Below are 25,070 nucleotides of genomic sequence, written 5' to 3' on the forward strand. Positions count from 1 at the left end.
GGAAGAAATGGCTTCTTTAGATGAAGGGTTTTCATCTTCGGATCTACAGAAACCTAAAAGTGAAACTAGTTCAGGCCAACATAATGATGAAGATATAATGGTTATGTTGTCATCTCTTCCAGGCACCAAATGTAGAGCTCCATTTAGTCGAGAATGGGGTGAACTCTCATATCATAATGCAGTAGTTCTTTCGTACCATGTGGAACAGGAAACCTCTCCAAAATCTCCTGAGGATATAAAGGTTATTTTAACAAACTACATAATTTTTAAGCTCTTGTTAAACTTTATTATTAAATTAGATGAATGTAACATTGTCCTACATGTAACAAAGATAATAATTCTGAGACGTTAAAAAGTCTCAGATGAATGTAACATTGTCCTACATGTAACAAAGATAATAATTCTGAGACGTTACATTATTTTTCTTACATAAATAGCTATTCTTGTTCAGTGCTGACCTTTATAGTAAACAAAAACAAAAAAAATTTAACTCATGCCTTAAGCCTTCCATCTTTCCCTCCATTAGAACTGACTGATTTCAATGCATCTTTCATGCAAATCATCATGTGACAACCCTTCACCGATAAGAGTTTGACTCTTATGATGCATGTGGCTCTATTCAGTTCTACCAAACTATCATTTCTTGTTTGGCAGTACTCATATTCAGACATTTTTTCTTTTGGTGCTGTTTATATAAAGTGTGATTTTCAAGTTTAATTGCTGATGTCTTCATCATTATTTTTTCTTTGAAAAATCTGAATTTTTATTTTCCTCACTCTTGCATATTTTACATCAAATAATTTTGTTTGATTAATGTATTTCTACAATGAATTCTGAGATTCATGTTCTCACCTCAGGTGTTAAACTTCAAGCACTGCTTTCACAGGCTGTAGGTGGGAAAGATCCAAAGTTGGATTTCTCTGTTATTATCCAACATGATATTAATCATTACATGGGTGAACCACTGCTCCTTCCAAACATGCTGAATCTGCTCAGGTCAATGAAAAATTTGATAGTTTTTTTACACTGTAGAATCAGCTATGTCTAATACAGCATCCTTCAACATGATTTCTCAAATATATTATGTTTTATCCAATTCCCCATTTTATTACTTTGTGATGGCTCATTTGTCATCTTATGCTCTGGTCTTATACAGTTGGTTTCACTGTAGTTGGGATTTTCTGGGTCACAGTGAAAACTTGTTCTGGGTAATCTTTCCAATTCTTTCTTTTCAGAATTTCTGTATTTTGATTTGGTGATAAGTCTTTGATCATGCATTTATGACATTGTAATCTTGTGTGCAGTTTGTGCATCAACTCTTGACAGTTTCATCTTTAGTTGGACCAATGGCATGCTCCAAATCTTTTCCTGTCCTGATCCTTATATACTTGTCTTTTCCCTGTTCAAGAGGTTTCTTATCTTGTTTTATTGAACACTGATGGGTATGTTGCCAACAGTGCCAAAGACTAACCATAGGGTTCTGATCCAGTGGGAGCTTGATTATACTATATTGTTATCCTTTGACAACCTTTCACTACAGTTCCTCAAGTTCTGTGAGTTTTATTACATGGATGTATCATTCAATCCCTTTCCCAATCTCCTTTATCCCTGTTACCTTTTTTCCTTCCCCATGACTTGAAATCCTACCAGTAGCCTGCATCTGTTCAAGGCAATACGAGATGGACTGTTTGTTATTCTTACACCAAACTGGAGACTTACAACCTGTATAAGGTTTTTTACACCTCATTATAATTCTCAATCTGCCCCATTTTACCATGGAGTCATTTCTCATCCTTGGTGGTTCTTTCCTCCAGGTTTATTGATGAAAAAGAGGAATGTCATAAATGGTTCTTTGCATATCCTGATATTTCATCATTCCTGACTCTCTTCAGTTTGTTCTCCATGAAGTGGTTTCTCTGTTTTATGCACTGCACTTCAGACTTGCTTCAACCCTATATGTCAAGCATTCAGAGCATTTGTTCATCACTTACATTATCTTAGGTTGTGCTTTCCTTTTTCTTTAGTTAGTAGCAGGTTTGATCATTCCAAACAGAAGCCCAACTGTTATCTTTATCAGCTGTTCCTGGAGGTGGCTATAATGGGCTGTTATAATGGGCAATTTTCTTTTTCTACATATATCTCAGCTGGGGCCACCCTTTTTCTCTTTCACTTTGTTCAGTATGTTTTCATTTCAGTTAAGCTCATAGAGTTCTATTGCTTCTGAGGATATGATCTTCCAGTATAGCCTTCCAGTATTATATGTGGGCTCTTTTGTGGGTCTTGTAGGACCATTGGAATTTGCAAGGATCCTTTGTCAGCTCTTGTTATCATCACTCCACCGTGTCATTGATTAATGTTGGTGGTTAATTATGACTCACATGTCAGCAGATATCTTGCTTCCTTCTCCTCACATTTATCACATTTCACGGATGCATCTCTTTGGGGATGGGGAGCATGGGTTTGTCAACTGTGAGATTCAGGATTTTGGTCTGCAGCTAAGAGGTGTTATTCTATTAACATCTTGCCGTTGGTAGTGCTTTCCTCCCTCTGTATTCATACTTTGGGCCCACACACTCAATTTTCCTATTATTGTATGTCATGTTTCAGATGCTTTCACATTTGCCATGAACTGGATTCCTTTCCAGACAATATTTATCAGATGGATTGGTCTCTCAATTCTTTTGTTTTCCAGTGGTTTTAACTTCACTGGGGTACTCCTCACATTGAGGCTTTTGCTACATCCCTTAACAACAAATAGCTTTGGTTTTGGCTCCTCATCTTCTTACTCAGACTGTTAATGTTTTCAGCCAGGATTAAACTTACACATTTGTCCATTCTTTCATTCTTCTTCTCCTGGTGATTTTGTTTATTGACACTCCATATTCAGTCATTTTGATAACATTTTCCTGGCTATTTCAGCTACAGTTTCATGGCTTATGCAGCTCCAACTTCCTCTTCCATTACCTTTTCCTTTGTCTCTGTCCCTTCTTTGCCATCCTCAGTCACCTATATTTCATCCGGATCTTTCTGTTCTCTGTCTTCAAACCTGGTTTTCCTCTGGTAATTGGCAAGGTGATCTGGCTTCTCCCAACATTTAGCCTTTTTTCTGGCATGTTTCAATTGCATTTCCTACATGGAAATTTCTCAAAGCAAATGGAATTTTTCTATTGCTGAGACTTAGAGCAACCAAAACCTATTCCAGAAAGTACCTGAGAGACAGGATCATTGGATTAGTTGAGACTAGAAATTGTACACTAGGTATCGAAAGATTATTTTCTGATGAAGAGGAAATTGAGCATATCAAATACCTGGCAAGTATTGGATACAGTTATTCAAAACCAAAGATCATAACTATGGCTACAGACTTCTCCACATTGCAGGGAAAGAGAAAAAAAGAAAATATTCCTTTATTATCCATTTGGTTTTATAGCTGTTTGAAGAACACAGTAATTTTCAGTTGCTGAAAACTAGGATATTGACCTTTTCAAGACCATGTATTGTATCAGCTGAAATAATCAGAAAATATTATAGAGAATTAAAACAGTTCTGACAATAAAGGGTTTCTGTGGGAAGTCGTGTAATACTAGGGGACAAAATATCCAGGTTTGTATCACAAGTTGTGAATCAAAGCAATCCGGGTTTGTTTCGTGAGTTGTGAATCAAAACAATCACAGTTGCAAATCATTTTCCTTATGCTTAGCATAACATGTCAATTGTTCCTTTCTCTTTCAAATTATCTTCAAGACACCCACCAACACAGTGAAAGTGTCACAATGTTTTAGTTTGATATACCAAAACCAACGTGATGTTCATCTCTTGGAAAATCCTGTCAAATGGCACATATTGTCTTTTCATATTTGGTCATGTGCATATTGTGTATACACACTTTGTTGTAGTCTGTTCATGATGTTTACATTTAACTGCTTACAAACTCTCAGTATGAGCTCATTCTTGAGGACAGACAACATAGTTTTTATAATCTATCTTTTAATACAGAATATGTGTCTTCTCACAGTTTAGCTGACATTTAGTAAACATTACAAATCATTTGTTCTCAAAACCACTTTTTAATGAAATGTTTACTAGAGATTGGTCTGTGAATGTATTGAGTCTCTTTTATGACCACTCCAAGATGATTTTCATATTAAGATTAAAAATACTTTTCTGTATATCAAAATTCCCAAGTGACATTTGCATAATCTCTAAGACCTTCTAAGTATATTTCAAACATTATTATTTTCTCTATGCGAACTTTAAACAAGGTTAATGATTTTGATTGACTTCATAACCTTCAGTAAAAAATCAAATTAAATATAAATTTTCCTTTCATTCTCTCTAGAAGATCTTCAAGTTGTAACACGAAACTACATTTTTTTTATTCTAAATAGTTTTAAAGTCATAACACTAAATAACTATTTATAGTTAAATTTTATTTTTTTCATTGCCCTTTGAACCATGTCTAACTACTAGTGTTTATTATAGCATTATAATGTAAATTGTAAATCACTTGGAGAATGTGCTGCTCATGTTACACTATTACATTATTTTACCCATGACATACTCCAAGCTGTTCGTGTGCATGCATTGTGAAAAATTATTATATGTTTTACCTCATGTAACCTTAAATACCCTAAAGAGTTTCTTATTTTTACATTTTAGTTGCTTGTATAATACTAAATAAAGAATGCACATAGAAAACAAGAAATAAAGTAATTACCTGGGTCTTCTTGAGTTTTTATTTGTTGTCAATTGTCAGTGACATTTAATCCTACTGTTTTCATATTAATGGTAACAGCACACTAAATATCAGTGACACTTAACCCTACTGTTTTCATATTAATGGTAACAGCACACTAAATATCAGTGACACTTAACCCTACTGTTTTCATATTAATGGTAACAGCACACTAAATATCAGTGACACTTAACCCTACTGTTTTCATATTAATGGTAATAGCACACTAAATATCAGTGACACTTAACCCTACTGTTTTCATATTAATGGTAATAGCACACTAAATATCAGTGACACTTAACCCTACTGTTTTCATATTAATGGTAATAGCACACTAAATATCAGTGACACTTAACCCTACTGTTTTCATATTAATGGTAATAGCACACTAAATATCAGTGACACTTAACCCTACTGTTTTCATATTAATGGTAATAGCACACTAAATATCAGTGACACTTAACTTTACTGTTTTCATATTAATGGTAATAGCACACTAAATATCAGAGACACTAAACCCTACTGTTTTCATATTAATGGTAATAGCACACTAAATATCGGTGACACTTAACTTTACTGTTTTCATATTAATGGTAATAGCACACTAAATATCGGTGACACTTAACCCTACTGTTTTCAAATTAATGGTAATAGCACACTAAATATCGGTGACATTTAAACCTACTGTTTTCATATTAATGGTAATAGCACACTATATATTGGTGACACTTAATCCTACTGTTTTCATATTAATGGTAATAGCACACTAAATATCGGTGACACTTAACCCTACTGTTTTCATATTAATGGTAATAGCACACTAAATATCAGTGACACTTAACCCTACTGTCTTCATATTAATGGTAATAGCACACTAAATAATTTCTATTTAATTGAGACCCCTTATTCACGTAAAATTGACTCTTTTAGGCATTGCACCAAATTTTGAAATATTATGTCCCAGGTGGTGCTGATTGGTAGAAATAAACTACTTGGCTCCACTATTTAGAATTTTTCTTCAAATCTTTTTAAAATCCATAAAGTATGAAAAAAAGCCAGAGCTGTATGTAAATCCAAAGGTAAGCAGCATCTACAAACATCATAGTTGAAACAGATTCCTTTCATTTTATGTTTATGTTCATATCAAGACATTTTCATATTTCACTTATGAATATATTTTTCAATCGGAAGAAAAAGCTTTTTTGGATCGTATTATTGGATTACAGTTATGTAGTCTGGCACATCCAATCTGTTTTTAAGCTCTCCTAAATTTGAGTCACTTTTTTTGCAACCAGAGATCTTAAATAATACACCAAAGAACATAGAATAATAACATGCAAAAAGCAGACAATGTCCGATAACTACAAATTTGTACAATCTCTTCATTGTGGAAATGAAGCTTATACTAAAAGAGAAATTAACTTTTTACTGTATAAAATACTGTGTGAAATAATATGTCATTTGGCTTTCTGTTGGCTAAAAATAATGTAGTATTAAACATAAGAGAGAACTGTTGACAAAGCCTGAAAGAGAGAATGTGACAAGAAGGATTTGATTTTCTATTTGATGGCTCTGTAACCAAACAAAATTGAAGGCTATGAAAATTGTATGTTATCTGAGTAATGGAAATATTATAATAAGAAACTTACATTACGTTTCATATTTCTTGAAGGGGTGATAAATACATTATAGAATAAGGTGTATATAGAGAAGTCTTAGTTCACACACTAGAGGAAATTCATAGTTTTTTTAATATTGCTTTATAAAATTAAGAATTTCAAGTTTGTATATCATTAAAACATCGATTATTAGCTACATATCTATGCTATACTAAATGATGTAACATGAAAAAATAAAAACTAGTTTAATTACATATTGACTGTGATTCAATAAGATCCTTATGATATGCACAGTAAAGGATTTCTGTTGTGAGTGAGGTAATTATTGCTGAAAAGTCTCTAAACCAAAGTTAAAATCTAATTCACTAGCAACAGAAGTCCTGCTAAAAATGCTATATTTTCATTTTTTTTGTTATTAATTTCTCCTATTAGTGTGAATTGTGTCACAGTTAATGGGAGTTTATCATAGCAGTTTAAAATCAAGACATAATTCTTCAGTAAGCAGATGGGTGTTGTTTATAATCCCTTGTTTTATTTATTGTACATGTTTTATACAGGTCAGTGTAATGTTTTGTAACCCAATCTGCAATGCCATGAAGCCCTGTTCATTTTATCTTGAAGGAAAGTGTAAGTTTTCCGATGAAAATTGCAGGTATGTTTTCATTATTACACCCTATTACTTCATTATATTAAAGCTATTGAGAAGAGGATTTATTCTAATGACTTCATTTCTGAGATGATAACTTGCCTTGACACACAGAAATATTATCTTTCTTTCACACTCATGCCTCTGATATTTGCTTGCCACTAGCCTTGATATAACTCCCACTTATATTCTTTATTTAGATTTCATATCAGAAGAAACAAGCCATTGTTAATGATCATTATGTTCTACTGTGTTGAAATGATAATATAAAACACACTCATATTGTCTACATTGACGTATATATCTTACCTAAAGTACAGAGAAAAAATTAAAATCAGCTGATATCTCTGTGTTTGGGTGGTATGGGTGCCTCTCATATTCTTGTGTCTGAGGCCTGGCTGAAAAATTGTTTAAACTTGTGTCTCCTTCTGATTCTGCCAGATGTAAATACACCTGGTGTCTGGCAGGTGATTCAAGCTCATGGAAGGTTGTAACTTTTTGCTTTAGAGAGAAAGTATTTTTACTAACTGTGGAGAAAAGCCGATGTCAGTGATGTTTCATCCTCTGTCACTTTCCATGATTGGTACATGATCATGTAATCACAGCTCTCCATGAATAGGAGGACAATACTGCCTACATGCTCAGTAACTCCTATCATTGGTGATAGTTTCATTCATTTTCTTGGCATCACATTTAACAGATGTGTTCAGATTTCTTATCAAAGTTCAGTATGTTGGGATTAGTGATTGTTCAGATTTCTTATCAAAGTACAGTATGTTAAGATTAATGATTGTTCAGGTTTTTTATCTAAGTTCAGTGGTTTGAGATTAGTGATTGTTCATGTTTCTTATCTAAATTCAGTATGTTCAGATTAGTGATTGTTCAGATATCTAAGTTCCGTATGTTCAGATTAGTGATTGTTCAGGTTTCTTGTCTAAGTTCAGTATGTTAAGATTAGTGATTGTTCAGATTTCTTATCAAAGTTCAGTATGTTGAGATTAGTGATTGTTCAGATTTCTTATCAAGTACAGTATGTTAAGATTAGTGATTGTTTAGATTTCTTATAAAAGTTCAGTATGTTCAGATTAGTGATTATTCAGGTTTCTTATCTAAGTTCAGTATGTTCAGATTAGTGATTGTTCATGTTTCTTATCTAAATTCAGTATGTTCAGATTAGTGATTGTTCATGTTTCTTATCTTAGTTCAGTATGTTCAGATTAGTGATTATTCAGATATCTTATCTAAGTTCTGTATGTTCAGATTAGTAATTGTTCAGGTTTCTTGTATAAGTTCAGTATGTTGAGATTAGGGATTGTTCATGTTTCTTATCTAAATTCAGTATGTTCAGATTAGTGATTGTTCATGTTTCTTATCTAAGTTACATATGTTGGGATTAGTGATTGTTCAGGTTTCTTGTCTGATTTCAGTATATTGAGATTAGTGATTATTCAGATTTCTTATCTAAGTTCAGTATGTTCAGATTAGTGATTATTCAGATTTCTTATCTAAGTTCAGTATGTTCAGATTAGTGATTATTCAGATATCTTATCTAAGTTCCGTATGTTCAGATTAGTGATTGTTCAGGTTTCTTATCTAAGTTCCATATGTTCAGATTAGTGATTGTTCAGGTTTCTTATCTAAATTCAGTATGTTGAGATTAGTGATTGATCAGATTTCTTATCTAAGTTCAGTATGTTGAGGTTAGTGATTGTTCAGGTTTCTTATCTAAGTTCAGTGTGTTAAGATTAGTGATTGTTCGTTTTTATTTGTTTTTCATATCATTTTAGCTTTTGTTTTAAAAGCTTTAATTACTATCACAAATTCTCAACCAGTCGTAAATTTAACTTTGTGCTGTTCGAGTTGTGATTGATAATAATATGCGTAAAGGATTTTAATCACTGTGGCTTGCACCACTCTTCTTTTTGCACTATTCATACTTATTTGGTTTTTCCGTTGTTGAAACTTGTTAGGTAGGGATACTTTCTGTACTCTGCCTACTCCTTATCTGTGTGATCTTTGTCGGGTTCCTTTTTTTGACCCAGATGACTTTGGTTATGTTCCTGATTCACTGGAAACTCATCAAAATGATCCAACATCAGTTCTCTGTATCATTGATGCTTTTTCACCTCCCAATACCAGTGCCTCAGCTCTATCAGTTTATGCTTTAACTTCTTGTTCCACATTTTCATACTGTTATATTTTACCTGTACCCATGTTTACCTGAAGTGGGTACTCCAAATACCCACTGTTGGGTCTGTTATATGTCTTGTCAGTGAATACCTGTCAGCTTGGGACCTGTGGGTACTCATCTGTGTCAGTTTGCCAACTTTTTGTCATAGTTTTCTACCAACAGATGGGTTCTTTAAGTTTTCACCTGTGGTCTTTCTTTACTCCCATCTTTCTATTCCATGATTCTGAATAAAGAATTTCTTGTCTCTAGTAGTCCTTTTCATCTGGGTTGTGAATTACCAATGTCAGTGTTTTGGACACCTTCATCCACATTTTGATTACTCCATTTTCTAGATTTATCTGCAATTTTTCCTTCAGTATCACATGCTCAAGTTTCATGCTCTTCCATTTGGTATTGTTTGGCCTCTTATGTATTCAATTATGTCATGAAGACTTTTGTTTACCACCTTTGCAACCTGGATCTGAGATTCTACTTTTATATGGATGACTGTCTGGTGTTAGCCAAACCTTTCACACCTTTCTTCTTCCACATGAAGCTTTTTTCATTGGGTGGCTTGTCCAAATATCCAAGTCCTTTTTTACAATATTTGATATATTGGGCATTTTCTTCTACTTTATCTTGGCTGAATTTAACCTTTTCTTCTTTTGCTGCCAGAAATGGAGTGTCCGAGTGTCCAGTCACCACAAGTCATGCTTCTTCTTCTCACTCTTTGTGAGAGGTTCTTTCAGTTTTGGAGGACTCTGGTTTCTCTGAAACCTTTCATTCAAATATACAACCATGGTTTGTTCAATGGAGTCGATGTGAATACACACTATAACATTTGATTGAGCCCCAACCACACTACACACTTGTGTGCAAGCAGTTGGTTGGTAACTATCACTGTCTGCCAATCCTAACAATACTTCAGACTCTTTTACTTCTCCCATGGGTGTGCCTCTGTAGAGCACCTGCCATCAGGTATCACACTCCATGGGCTTTATCATAGGGATCCTTTTGCATGGAGCTTATCTAGGTTTAAGATTTTATGATCACTTCTGTGTGTAATCTTAACATTTCTGTGTCCAGAGGTGTGTTACTGTCTCAGGTGTTAACATTTGTTTATTCTGAAAATGTATTTTTGATTAATACTAATACCCTCCTGCCCTCTGTACTTCCAGTGTACATTTGTGTCTTGCTTTGTCTAAGAATTAACTTATCTTTTTATTGCAAATACTTTAGGAGAATTACTATTCATGAGGACTATAATGGCATGATGGCGTTATCATGTGCTAGCACAACTCATGTTAAACACATGAATCAGATCAAGGCTAGTGGCTTGGAAACCTCACAGGTGCACATGCAAGGAATATGTTATTTCTGTGTACAGAGGCATCTATCAGAAATACATTTTCAGAATAGAAAAATGTTAACTTCTGTAGGTTTTAATTTTAAAATAACTATGAAAGGATGCACTCAAATATTCATTTTTTTAGTTTTTGATGATTATTAGAGAGTATTATTATTATTAGTTATTTCTTGATGTTTAACCTTAAAAACATTATTAGAACATTTATTCTCTGCATTGATGAACTAAAATATGTGGCTCAGTTTTATGCAGAACACATGTTTTACTTATAAACAACATAATATCAATGCTGCTGTATGTGCAGTTTAATGTATACATTGGTTTGGAGGAGAAGCAGCCACACAGTCTCTTCTATACAATATAAAGTTATGTACCAGTCATAGAGTATTTGTTTATTTATGCAGAACACATGTTTTACTTATAAACAACATAATATCAATGCTGCTGTGTTGTGCAGTTTAATGTATACATTAGTTTGGAGGAGAAGCAGCCACACAGTCTTTTCTATACAATATAAAGTTATGTACCAGTCATAGAGTATTTGTTTATTTATGCAGAACACATGTTTTACTTATAAACAACATAATATCAATGCTGCTGTGTTGTGCAGTTTAATGTATACATTAGTTTGGAGGAGAAGCAGCCACACAGTCTCTTCTATACAATATAAAGTTATGTACCAGTCATAGAGTATTTGTTTCTTCTGTGCAGGTTATGTAATTCTCATAGATGTTTCTTTAAACTATCTCAGCTCAACCAAGAGTCTAACAGTCTTTGTAGAGTGTCAGTTTGGACTTCCTTTATATTGTTTTGATATTCATTTGAACTTCAGTTTTTGTACCAGTCTTTTATATTTAATTTGATTTAATTACACACATTATTGTGTATAGCCTTTTAATGAAAAATTTTCTATTATCACTTCATTTTTTACTTAACCCTGTACTTGTGAATGCCTCTGTTACACATACATTTCAGGTGAAAAGAAATAGATTCCAATATTTTGCTTTCTTCAGTGAGAAACTCTATCACTTGTTTTCTGAAGTGATAAATTACTAGTGTTCATATATTCATTTTACAAAATAAAAAACTGTATCCATAGTATGTATTACTACATAGTCATATTGGAATCTAGTGTTACTACATAGTTGTATTGGAATCTAGTGTTACTACATAGTTGTATTCGAATCTAGTGTTACTACATATTTGTATTGGAATCTAGTGTTACTACATAGTGGTATTGGAATCTAGTGTTACTACATAGTGGTATTGGAATCTAGTGTTACTACATAGTCATATTGGAATCTAGTGTTACTACATAGTCGTATTGGAATCTAGTGTTACTACATAGTCGTATTGGAATCTAGTGTTACTACATAGTCGTATTGGAATCTAGTGTTACTACATGGTCATATTCGGAAGTGATAAACTGTATTGCTATTTATAAACTTGTTTGTTGTACTTTAAAACTAAATTTTATAATGTCTATTATTTATATCTGAGTTCTTGTTCTGAATAATTAAGGTTCTCACATGGAGAGCACATAAACCTGCCTCAACTGCAAGAGTTTCTGGACCCTGACTACAGGTATGTTGTCATATTTGTGAATTTGATGACAATTTCACAGGAAGGTTAAATTTAAAAAAAATACTTCTTAGAAATTAACTTTTGACTGGTTTTGTTTATATTAATTTTCTGGATAAACAACTTTCTCATAATTGTACAAAAAACTATATGCTAGTAATCAAATAATTTTTCAATAAACGTAACTTTAATGGCAAAGCATAAAATGAATTCAATAATATGAAGCATTTATTAAATGTTTTGAAATCATCAAAATTCCATCATCTGTAATCTAGATACACAGAACAAACAAACAATATTTGTAATTACAACAGAAATATGATATACATAAGTTAACAGTTTGAATATATCAATTATAACACAAAAAAATAAAAAATGTGGCTCAAAAATTGAAACAGTTAAAATAGGGCTAAATGAAGTGAAAGTTGTGTATTATTTATGTATAAATAATGTTTGTTTTATAAGAAGTTCAGTATCATGCTTGACTGTTGAAATAACTTTAAAGTTCAAGAGAGATCAAATGGTTCTTCTTTCTGTATTGTACTGATGGATAGAGGAGATGAAAGGATTTGTAACTTGTTTTCCAGTTCTATAAATATGCTACTACTTTAAGGTGACATCACAGTGATTGTTCAGGATCGTACTGTATTCCAGTTTGAAACTGGCTACTGCTGTTTGACTGAGGTGTTACAGTGATTGTTCAAGATCGTATTGTATTCCAGTTTGAAACTGGTTACTGCTGTTTGACTGAGGTGTTACAGTGATTGTTCAAGAACGTACTGTATTCCAGTTTGAAACTGGTTACTGCTGTTTGACTGAGGTGTTACAGTGATTGTTCAGGATTGTACTGTATTCCAGTTTGAAACTGGTTACTGCTGTTTGACTGAGGTGTTACAGTGATTGTTCAAGATCGTACTGTATTCCAGTTAGAAACTGGTTACTGCTGTTTGACTGAGGTGTTACAGTGATTGTTCAGGATTGTACTGTATTCCAGTTTGAAACTGGCTACTGCTGTTTGACTGAGGTGTTACAGTGATTGTTCAAGAACGTACTGTATTCCAGTTTGAAACTGGCTACTGCTGTTTGACTGACGTGTTACAGTGATTGTTCAAGATCGTACTGTATTCCAGTTTGAAACTGGTTACTGCTGTTTGACTGAGGTGTTACAGTGATTGTTCAAGATCGTACTGTATTCCAGTTTGAAACTGGTTACTGCTGTTTGACTGAGGTGTTACAGTGATTGTTCAGGATTGTACTGTATTCCAGTTTGAAACTGGTTACTGCTGTTTGACTGAGGTGTTACAGTGATTGTTCAAGATCGTACTGTATTCCAGTTAGAAACTGGTTACTGCTGTTTGACTGAGGTGTTACAGTGATTGTTCAGGATTGTACTGTATTCCAGTTTGAAACTGGCTACTGCTGTTTGACTGAGGTGTTACAGTGATTGTTCAAGAACGTACTGTATTCCAGTTTGAAACTGGCTACTGCTGTTTGACTGGCGTGTTACAGTGATTGTTCAAGATCGTACTGTATTCCAGTTTGAAACTGGTTACTGCTGTTTGACTGAGGTGTTACAGTGATTGTTCAGGATTGTGCTGTATTCCAGTTTAAAACTGGTTACTGCTGTTTGACTGAGGTGTTACAGTGATTGTTCAAGATCGTCCTGTATTCCAGTTTGAAACTGGTTACTGCTGTTTGACTGAGGTGTTACAGTGATTGTTCAAGATCGTACTGTATTCCAGTTTGAAACTGGTTACTGCTGTTTGACTGAGGTGTTACAGTGATTGTTCAAGATCGTACTGTATTCCAGTTTGGAACTGGTTACTGCTGTTTGACTGAGGTGTTACAGTGATTGTTCAAGATCGTACTGTATTCCAGTTTGGAACTGGTTACTGCTGTTTGACTGAGGTGTTACAGTGATTGTTCAGGATTGTACTGAATTCCAGTTTGGAACTGGTTACTGCTGTTTGACTGAGGTGTTACAGTGATTGTTCAAGATCGTACTGTATTCCAGTTTGAAACTGGTTACTGCTGTTCAACTGCAATCTTACACTGATTGCTCCTTGGTCTTCCATTTGTGTGATTCTACATATTTTGTCTCATGCTCCCTAATTTTTCTGTGATTGAAAACTTGCAAAGATGTAAAGTACTTTATCAATTACAGTTTTGAATTTTGTAACAGAAAATGTTATTTGGTATTATTTTGTATACAGGTTTGTTTATATAAAATACATTACACATATTTCATCACAGTTTTTGAAATTTGTAGCTAAACAGATGTTTGTTTTAGATCATTTTAAAAATAAGACATTTTATTTTAAGCTTGTTACAAAGAGATGCCCCATGTTTGGCACGGTATTCCGATGGTCTATGGTATAGAGCGAGGGTTGAGGATGTTTTGGATGACCACAAATATATGGTGAAGTACATTTATTATGATGAAACAGAAGTTGTAGATATGGAAGAGCTGATTCCAGAAGGTAAAATGTTTCATTTAATAATAACATTAATAATAAGCAGCAGTTATACTTTATTTTCAGAGTAATTGAAACATTACCATTTATAGTTTATGTTTTCTAGTTTCCAAACCTCAGTTTGATAATTAGACCTAAATGTTGTGTGCCTTCTAGTCTTCAATCTCTAGGTTTGTAATTAGGCTTATTGAATATTAACTTCTTATCAAAACAAGCTAGTTACGTAGATCAGAACCAAAAACATATACTTGGTAATGGCTATTGCTAGTTAGATATAAATATTCAAAGTATTACTTATGTATTATAGTAATGCTTGATTTTGTCTATCTTGAAAATGCATACACACCTTCCTGTTTAAATGTGCATGTACATGGACTTAATTTCAATTGATGTAAACAAAAGGCAGATGTAAATATACTTTAGTAGGCATTCTGTATGACAACATACCAAAAGCTTATCAAAGTTTTTAAAAAGGACCAGTGTTGGGTTGTAGAATAACATTATAAGTTTGGTTATTAATAGTATTTTAAGTATGGTAAAATGTAGCCCTACCTAAACCAAAGCTAAAAATGTACATAATATCCAGTGTTAATTTATCTCATTTAGGTGACCAGACTTCCAAACTGAAAAATTGGGGCAAGCCCTTTCCCCTAAATTAAAATGATTATTACAAATTTGAAATAATTTTTATTTAATATACTTAGTTTATTGAAATGTTCCACAATAGTTCCAAGTACATTAATATTGGCACTGTTTTTGAAATAATTTCAACAACGTTTTTGATGCTGGACAGTAAAAAATGAACATAAATGATTAAATTATAAATTTAATGTGGTTTTTATAAATTCACTTTATCCAATTTATATTAAAGTAGGCTAATTCATATCTGGAGTTATTTAAGAATCCACAACATTTTCAATGTACTACATTAGGTTTTAGCATTACACTGAAACTTTTTAGACATAATTTTATGAAGAAAAATAATAAGTAAAAGTTTTGGTTTTTATTAAATATTCATAAGATTTGGTAGCTGAGTGTGTAAAGTTTACTTGGATGATTCCACATCTGATTTGTGCAGATCTGAGTTTTCATAGGCACAGACGACAGAGTAGAGAGTGTTTATTGGCAGAAGAGTACTTGATGCAACAAAAATAAACCCATTTCATCAATACCAACCTTTTTCAATAATTTCTATAAATTTATCAGAAAATTTTTCAGCAGCATCTTTGTCTGCACTTGAACTTTTTTGTACAATACAAACATTATGAATCCTCAAACATTTTTTAAAAGGAAAGAACCAATCACGGCTTGCCAAAAAATATTTCATTAGTTGCCCCTTCTCCATCATGTTTTTAAGGGCGTTGAAAAGACTCTTGGCTTTCATTTGAATTTCCATTTGACTTAAAGGAGTTTGCTTCTGATTGCAATCTTCTATCCATACTGATAGTCAATATTCACTATCTGAGAGCTCCTTTCTTTATGATTGATATTCCATATTCACTATCTGAGAGCTCCTTTCTTTATGATTGATATTCCATATTCACTATCTGAGAGCTCCTTTCTTTATGATTGATATTCCATATTCACTATCTGAGAGCTCCTTTCTTTATGATTGATATTCCATATTCACTATCTGAGAGCTCCTTTCTTTATGATTGATATTCCATATTCACTATCTGAGAGCTCCTTTCTTTATGATTGTTTTTGAGGCAAAAGAGTTGGTAGCCATTCAATACTCTTTGTATCAATTCTTTTCTTTTACAGTTCTTCTTACAGATGATTCATTTATTCCTTTATCTCATACGAATTTGCTAATGAAGCGCCATCTTCATGGCATTTGATGATTTCAAGTTTCTGTTCTAATCTCAGCCATATACATTTCTTTGGCTCAGTATCATCACATTTTCTTTTTTCACTCATAATAAAGGGATCTCTGTAAAAAGATCGCTAAAAGGATACACCTGTGTTTAAAAAGAAAAAGCTGAACTCAGCCTGCTACTGGAAGTAAGTGATGCTCAGATTTATAGCGTAGAGTATATAAATGTGCATGTGCATTGTATAGGCTTACAGAAAGATCTAAAATAAGCAATGAACCAAATTTGTGGAGAGCATTCAAGAAAATTTTAGAAAAATCTCAGCCATAATAAAAAGGACCCAAGGACTTATATAAATATAGGTGCATAATAGTGAATCATTCAGTACTAATTGAACCATCAGTCGCAAATTATAAACCACACTGTAGTGAATTCTGTACTGATTGAAGCTGTACTGTGTGAGGTATTGCTGTACTAATTTATATACACAACACAAGAATGATAGTGACAGATAGAAAGTTCTTGAAGGTTTTGCATTTTAATTTAACAGTGATCTTTAAGTATCTGTTGTGAAGCAACAGTTGTCTGATTTTAGAGTTCTCTCAAAATTCTTTATTTCTTATTTGTAAAACTGTAAGTCAGTTGGCTTAAGTGTTATTTTAATAGCTGTTATTCATTATCTGATATTCCATAGCTCAAGGAGAAGACAGGGAACATGATGAGTTACAGCCCTCTAATAGCATCCACTCATCTAATTCATTGTCATCTGATGAGGAAGAAGTAGTACCAAAAGTCATGTGGATAACATCAGAAACAAACAGAACTGGATTAGGACTATGGGAGAAACATACCAGGGTAAGTATCTGGGGGGAAGGGGTTAATAGAAATGGATTAGAAATGTGGGAGACACACAAGAGTAGGTATCTGGGGTATTGTTTTATTATGGCATTTGTCCTCATTGTATCATGTTTCATTATCTATGTATAACTGCACTATTCAAATAAATGTCTGATGTTGAGTAACCATTAATTGCAATACCTCTGACATTTATCCTCAATGTATCACATTTCATTATCTATGTATAACTATACTATTCAAACTCATGTGACTAATGTTGAGTAACCATTAATCACAGTACCTGTAATATGACATTTATCCTCACTGTATCACATCTGTTTCATTACCTATGTATAACTATACTATTCAAACTCATGCGACTAATGTTGAGTAACCATTAATTATATTACCTGTAATATGACATTTATCCTCACTGTATCACATCTGTTTCATTATCTATGTATAGCTATACTATTCAAACTCATGCGACTAATGTTGAGTAACCATTAATTACAGTACCTGTAATATGACATTTGTCCTCATTGTGTCACGTTTCATTATCTATGTATAACTATACTATTCAAATACATGTGTCTAATGTTGAGTAACCATTAATTACAGTACCTGTAACATGACATTTATCCTCACTGTATCACATTTGTTTCATTACCTATGTATAACTATACTATTCAAACTCATGCGACTAATGTTGAGCAACCATTAATTACAGTACCTGTAATATGACATTTATCCTCACTGTATCACATCTGTTTCATTACCTATGTATAACTATGTTATTTAAATACATGTGTCTAATGTTGAGTAACCATTAATTACAGTACCTGTAACATGACATTTATCCTCACTGTATCACATCTGTTTCATTATCTATGTATAACTATACTATTCAAACTCATGCGACTAATGTTGAGTAACCATTAATTATATTACCTGTAATATGACATTTATCCTCACTGTATCACATCTGTTTCCTTATCTACATTATAACTATACAATTCAAACTCATGCGACTTATGTTGAGTAACCATTAATTATTGTACCTCTAATATAACATTTATACTCATTGTGTCATGTTTCATTATCCATATACAACTATACCGTACAAATACACATGTCTAATGCTCATTAACCATTAATTACAAAACCTCTACTATGACATTTATCCTCACTGTATCACATCTATTACATTTTCCTGGTCATTAACACTTTTGAAATCTAGCAATGTTTTTCCTTTCTCGTGCTCTTTTATAATTTTCAGTGAAATTGATATGATGGCTTATCACATATCCAGCTATATGTAGTCATGCTTTTTCTTTATGTTTTGAGAAGTTGATTTATAGACTAATGACAACCCATGTGTCACATCTATTGTACTTATCCAGCTATATGTGGTCTGCTTTATAGTGTCATTTTGAGAAGTTGATTTATAGACTAATGACAACTCATGCGTCACATCTATTGTACTTATCCAGCTATATGTAGTCTGCTTTATAGTGTCATTTTGAGAAGTTGATTTATAGACTAATGACAACCCATGCGTCACATCTATTGTACTTATCCAGCTATATGTGGTCTGCTTTCTAGTGTCATTTTGAGAAGTTGATTTATAGATAAATGACAACCCATGTGTCACATCTATTGTACTTATCCAGCTATATGTGGTCTGCTTTATAGTGTCATTTTGAGAAGTTGATTTATAGACTAATGACAACCCATGCATCACATCTATTGTACTTATCCAGCTATATGTGATCTGCTTTCTAGTGTTATTTTAAAAGTTGATTTATAGACTAATGGCAACCTATGTGTCATATCTGTTACACTTATCCAGTTATATATGGTTTGCCTTATTGTGTTATTTTAAAAGTTGATTTATAGACTAATGGCAACGTATGTGTCATATCTGTTACACTTATCCAGTTATATATGGTTTGCCTTCTTGTGTTATTTTAAAAGTTGATTTATAGACTAATGGCAACCCAGGTGTCACATCTATTGTACTTATACAGCTTTATGTGGTCATTCATTCTCTTGTATTAATGTGAAGATGACTGTACCATAATGCTTTGATAATATCTTTTGGGGTTTTTGTATTCTGATCTTCATTCTTGATATATGCATATTGGAAAAAGTGTTTTTTTATAAATATGTACAAGTGCACATTTTTATCAAGTTATTTTGGTTATTAATAGACACATCATTTATGAATATGTATAAGTGTACATTTTTATCAAGTTATTTTGGTTATTAATAGACACATCATTTATGAATATGTACAAGTGCACATTTTTATCAAGTTGTTTTGGTTATTAATAGACACATCATTTATGAATATGAAGAACATTTTAAATTAAACTTAGATGTTCATTGATGAGTCATTATAGTTGTTTTTACTAGATTAATAAACCTTGGGAAGACAGTATGCAATGCAGACCTAACTTTAGTGTTCAACATAGAGTAAGTAATAAACCTGTGAAGGTAAATAACAAAGATCTAGAGAAATCAGTAAACAAAACAACTCAAACTGCAGTGTTGAGGTTACACCAAAGGTTGCCATTTCTCTAGTACTTATTGCTTTTACCTAGATAAATATTATTGACCAAAATGCATACAGGTACTTGTAGAAAAAACAAATACATTCAAGACATTTTCCATAAAGCTGTAAATAAACAATATAGTTCATTCACTTCTTCAAACAAAATGGGCTAAGTATGGTTAAAAGTTTATATAGATGTAACACGATAGTAACCGAGTAGTAACATAAGCTGTGTTGGTTTTTAATGTAATTTTTTTGCCAATTACAGGGAGCAGTGAGTTTCTGATGATATGTTAATTTGCTATTAGTTCTATAAATATCTAGAACAAAGGTAGATTATAAATATTGTAAGATCCATGAAGGATCATGTTAGGTGGAGTGAAGCAAAATGATTGTGCTGCTTTGTACAAGTATGTGTATTGATTATATTTACTGTTGTAAAAGGTATAAATGTTTAAAAGTAGATTAATTTTGTAGAAAGAGGTCACAAACTAGCTTTATTTCATTAAGTGGACTGGATATTTAACTACTTCTCTTCTAATAATTCAAAAGAACTTTAGAAAAAAAGAATTTCTTTAAAATCTTTACTGTATTGAAAGTAAAATAAAATATAGAAATTACTTGAAATAAAATTTTGAGTGATGAAAATGAGATTCAAATATGAGATGATGAAATTATTAAGATTAGAAGGAATGAGATGGAAATTCAAGATTAAATGTCGACCAAAAACAGGAAGAAATGTGACATAAAATTAGAAGAAAGAGGATGTACTATTTACAGGATTGAAAATCAATCTGACTGAAAACAATGAAATCATTTGGAATTTACAGAGAGATTACAACAATAACACTGAAGAAGTGTGGATAGGCTATAATGAAAAGATTGAAGTAAAAGGACATCATTGATATAGACAGTGTTCATCACTGGTGACAGAATGAGACATCATCACTGATATAGACATGAACACTAGTGACAGAATGAGACATCATCTACAGAATAAACTAAATGCAAAGATATACTTTGCAGTATATAAAAAGTCAGACATACTTTTTTTCTGTACGGTAAACAATCGAAATGCGCACCGAACACCATTATACAAATATACAAGGCTTACATCCGTCCACTAATAGAGTACGGATGTCAAGTAACATACAACATGTCAAACAACACACTCCAAAAATCCAAGTGCAACAAAACAAAATATTAAAATCCGCATTCAGTTTACCATCTTTTACACCAACAAATTATCTACACCAAATTAGTAATTTACCAACTATAAGAGATAGAATAACAGAACTTTCAATGAAATATTATCGAAAAGCAGAAAACAGAAACAAACTAACGGCATCACTACACAAATTATCAAGTGCACCAACAAAATACATATCACCATACAACATATTTCAAGAATCACAATCCACTCAACAAAGAATCTAAATACATAAAAACTATGTTATTAACATGAATTCCTTTTTTTTCAGGTACAGGGCACACGACAGGCAAAACTTTCGGCGCCTGTCGGTGTGAAAGTGGGTTTCTCGGGGTACTCCGTTTCCCCACATCAAAATCTTCAGGCATTGGATTTCTAGATCCCAGCCCAGGCAACCTTTTGCCAGACCCAGAATCGGGCGTTTGATTTGATCTGAACTTGAATGAATTACATTCATGTTCACATCTACCAACTTTTTCTTTTGAGACAGGTCCGACCTTTCCTTCTTTCCACTGCTACCTTTGCCTCCACCCAAAAGACCATTTAGTGAGACATTCCCCACCCAAAAAGTCAAGAATAATAACGATAATTAATTTATTAAAATAATAATAAAAAAAAAAACCACCACTTAATCCTAATAACAATCCACTAAAGGGGACGAAGAGGAACTACAAAGTTCCTGAACACCCCAGTTGGAGAGAGAACTCTTCGGATTTCTCTCTCTCTAAACTGAACCCCTGCCACGTTAGTTTAGTTTAGTTTAGTTTTTTCTGTACTGATTCAAGAGTTCCAACCAAAAGTATCATATACCACTAAATATGGAATAGGAGAATATATTTGGTCCACATCTTCCTCTATTGCTGTACCACCTGCTACTAAAGGATATTCCAGCCATGGCACTACCAAACACAGTTCTGTAATTTAGCTGGCCAGTAGAGAAAACACAGGACAATGATGGAAAGGTGCTATGGAAGTCATACTAGACTCAGTTTGAAAACATTTCAAGAAAGGACAGTTGGAATATAAAATAAGCCATTATCTTGTTGCCCCTTAAAAGGTCCATTTTGAAAACATTAAGCAACCTTCCATCTGAGAGCTGTAACAACTACTAAGTATTGGTAGCTGCCTTGTCTAACAAGTTCAGATAAACACACCAGAAAGAAGTATTGAAAGTTCTGGATTAAAGATGAGACCCAAGCTGAATTTGTAGAACATTTAGAAAGGCTCATACAGTTATGTAACTCATATGCCCTTTATGAAATTACTGATTTGTTGCCACAGAACAACTTTATAGATGATGTAAATTATGAGCATGCAAGAAGTAGGTTGAAGCAAAGTTGATGTATATCTTTGAAGGAAGCTCTGCAGTTGGTGATGAAACTTGAATTAGTTAAGTTTTTAGATGAAATACTAAAGGAACAATCTATAAGTCGTGAGGATATCAGATGCGGTAGTCTTTAAAACATCAACTGTTCTTAATAGTTTAGAAGAATTTAAAAAACTTAATGAGATATCTACTTGCAGAGAAGGAAAACAATATACTGCAGAATAATAGGTGTTTGAAGTGTTACTGGGAATCCATGAGTCAAAGTACTGAATGTACCATGAATGAGAAAATTGATTATTTGAGTAAAATCATTTACAAGCTATTGGGTTTATTGATGGAAAAACCTTGCAGAATGTTGATTGACAATGCTCCCAGAGTTATATTTATTTGTCCCAATTTGTTAATTAAAAATGGGCAATTACTTTCAGAGGTGAAAAAAATAAGAATTGATGCAGATAGCAGATGGACGTAAAGTTACCTTGACTATAGAAGGCTTATCTTTGTCTCATGATGTATGAGTGAAGGACATTAAGGAAGGAGGCATTGTGGAAATTGATTTCATGTGAAGACATGGATGCAAGGTCATGTTAGCTTTATAATGTATAATCAGGAAGTTCCTGTGCATTGCATGGTAATTACTTAACTGTAGTTTAAATGTTCAGTGGAATCCAGGACAGTGATCATTGTACCACTAAGAAGTAAGATACTTATATCAAAATTAATAACAATAATTCATTTAATTGGGACTATGACATACTGGGACTCCAGCATGTCATGAGGAATTGCTGTTTGGAAGAGCTTTTCTTAATCTAAAGAATAAAGATATTGTACACAACCCAGAAAAACTTAAATCATAGCTATTCTGTAAAACTGAATTCCATCAGGTTATATGATATTGCTGAATTTTTATTGCAAGAGAGGACATATTTCAAAAGTAGGTGTTCAAAGGAGAAGGAACCTTGACCATGGTCAGTGACCTTCATAATCTTGGAAGTGCATTGCTGAGAAATTGGTCAATGGAACTTCAATATTGGAAAGGAGCTCAAGTGTTCCAGAAAAGACTGCTTCCAAAAAATCATCACGCATTGAGTTGCCAGTGGATTAATCCAACCACCTACAACTACCAACAACAACATGGAAGAAATTATCTATCTAAATGTTGTAGTCTTTAGAAAAAAAAAAAAGCTTTCAAAATGGTTGGTGAATGGACAAGTTAGTGCTCTGTTTGATTTATTTTATAAAGAGTGTTCAGGGGACTTCATAATGCAGGAAGGGTTCTGCATTATAAGCTGTATTTAGGAATGGTTCTGTGTTATAAGCTGTATTTTTCTGATGTTTTATTTGTTAACTAGAGGGAGATGCAAGTTTTTGATGATGTAAAGCATTACTTCTGTAAACAATTCCTGATTTCTTCAGCAGTATTACTTCTGTAAACAGTTCCTGACTTCTTCAGCAGTCTTACTTCTGTAAACAGTTCCTGACTTCTTCAGCAGTGTTACTTCTGTAAACAGTTCCTGACTTCTTCAGCAGTGTTACTTCTGTAAACAATTCCTTACTTCTTCAGCAGTGTTACTTCTGTAAACAGTTCCTGACTTCTTCAGCAGTGTTACTTCTGTAAACAATTTCTTACTTCTTCAGCAGCGTTACTTCTGTAAACAGTTCCTTACTTCTTCAGGAGTGTTACTTCTGCAAACAATTCCTTACTTTATCAGCAGCGTTACTTCTGTAAACAGTTCCTGACTTCTACAGCAATTATTTCTGTAAACAATTCCTGACTTTTTCAGCAGCGTTACTTCTGTAAACAGTTCCTTACTTCTTCAGGAGTGTTACTTCTGCAAACAATTCCTTACTTTATCAGCAGCATTACTTCTGTAAACAGTTCCTGACTTCTACAGCAATTATTTCTGTAAACAGTTCCTGACTTTTTCAGCAACATTACTTCTGTAAACAGTTCCTGACTTTTCCAGGAGTGTTACTTCTGTAAACAGTTCCTGACTTTTTCAAGAGTGTTACTTCTGTAAACAATTCCTTACTTTATCAGCAGTGTTACTTCTGTAAACAGTTCCTGACTTCTACAGCAGTTATTTCTGTAAATAATTCTTGACTTTTTCAGCAGCGTTACTTCTGTAAACAGTTCCTTACTTCTTCAGGAGTGTTAGTTCTGTAAACAATTCCTGACTTTTTCAGCAACATTACTTCTGTAAACAGTTCCTTTTTTCTTCAGCAGCACTACTTCTGTAAACAGTTTCTGACTTCTTCAAGAGTGTTACTTCTGCAAACAATTCCTGACTTTTTCAGCAGTTTTCTTTTAATATTTAACTGCAATTTCTTGTAGTAAAACCATATATTAATTAGCATGACTTTCACTGTTTGATTTTATTATTTCTAAATGATTCAGAATAATATAAATCAATCACTTTGTGTTTTTTTACAAAATAGTCATTTTAAGTGTTGTTCACTCCTATGAATAGTAAAATAACTATGAATCAGTATTATAGTAATTTTGTGTGTCATGGCATTCCATATATGAATCTTTTATTGTTTCTTTTTTTAGGGAATTGGTTCTCAGTTAATGGAGAAAATGGGCTATGTATGGGGGTAAGAAGAAATTATAATTTATCCTAAATATATTCACTATTCATCACTTTAGATAGTTTTAATTATGTAAATATGATGGCATAAGCATTATTCTTTTTTGTAAAAATAAATATAGCTTGCTTTGATCAGATTATTA

General features: G+C 32.9%; 1 protein-coding gene across 1 annotated transcript; it reads left to right on the forward strand.

The window, feature by feature from the left end:
* On the forward strand, positions 1-25,044 carry LOC143231127 (zinc finger CCCH-type with G patch domain-containing protein-like). Its single transcript, XM_076465755.1, has 6 exons — positions 1-241; positions 6,912-7,006; positions 12,058-12,120; positions 14,440-14,597; positions 17,100-17,260; positions 24,891-25,044. Exons 1-6 carry the CDS (start codon positions 8-10, stop codon positions 24,936-24,938), a joined length of 759 nt encoding a protein of 252 aa, XP_076321870.1. The 5' UTR covers positions 1-7; the 3' UTR covers positions 24,939-25,044.
* The last annotated feature ends 26 nt before the right edge of the window (positions 25,045-25,070 follow it).

This window comes from Tachypleus tridentatus, chromosome 1, assembly GCF_004210375.1.
Source record: "Tachypleus tridentatus isolate NWPU-2018 chromosome 1, ASM421037v1, whole genome shotgun sequence".
NCBI lineage: Eukaryota > Metazoa > Arthropoda > Merostomata > Xiphosura > Limulidae > Tachypleus > Tachypleus tridentatus.

Coding starts and splice junctions, on each gene's coding strand:
- LOC143231127 (XM_076465755.1), top strand. CDS start 8: ATGGCTTCTTTAGATGAAGGGTTTTCATCTTCGGATCTACAGAAACCT. Junction 242..6,911: donor AATCTCCTGAGGATATAAAG/GTTATTTTAACA, acceptor TGTTTTATACAG/GTCAGTGTAATGTTTTGTAA. Junction 17,261..24,890: donor TATGGGAGAAACATACCAGG/GTAAGTATCTGG, acceptor TTCTTTTTTTAG/GGAATTGGTTCTCAGTTAAT.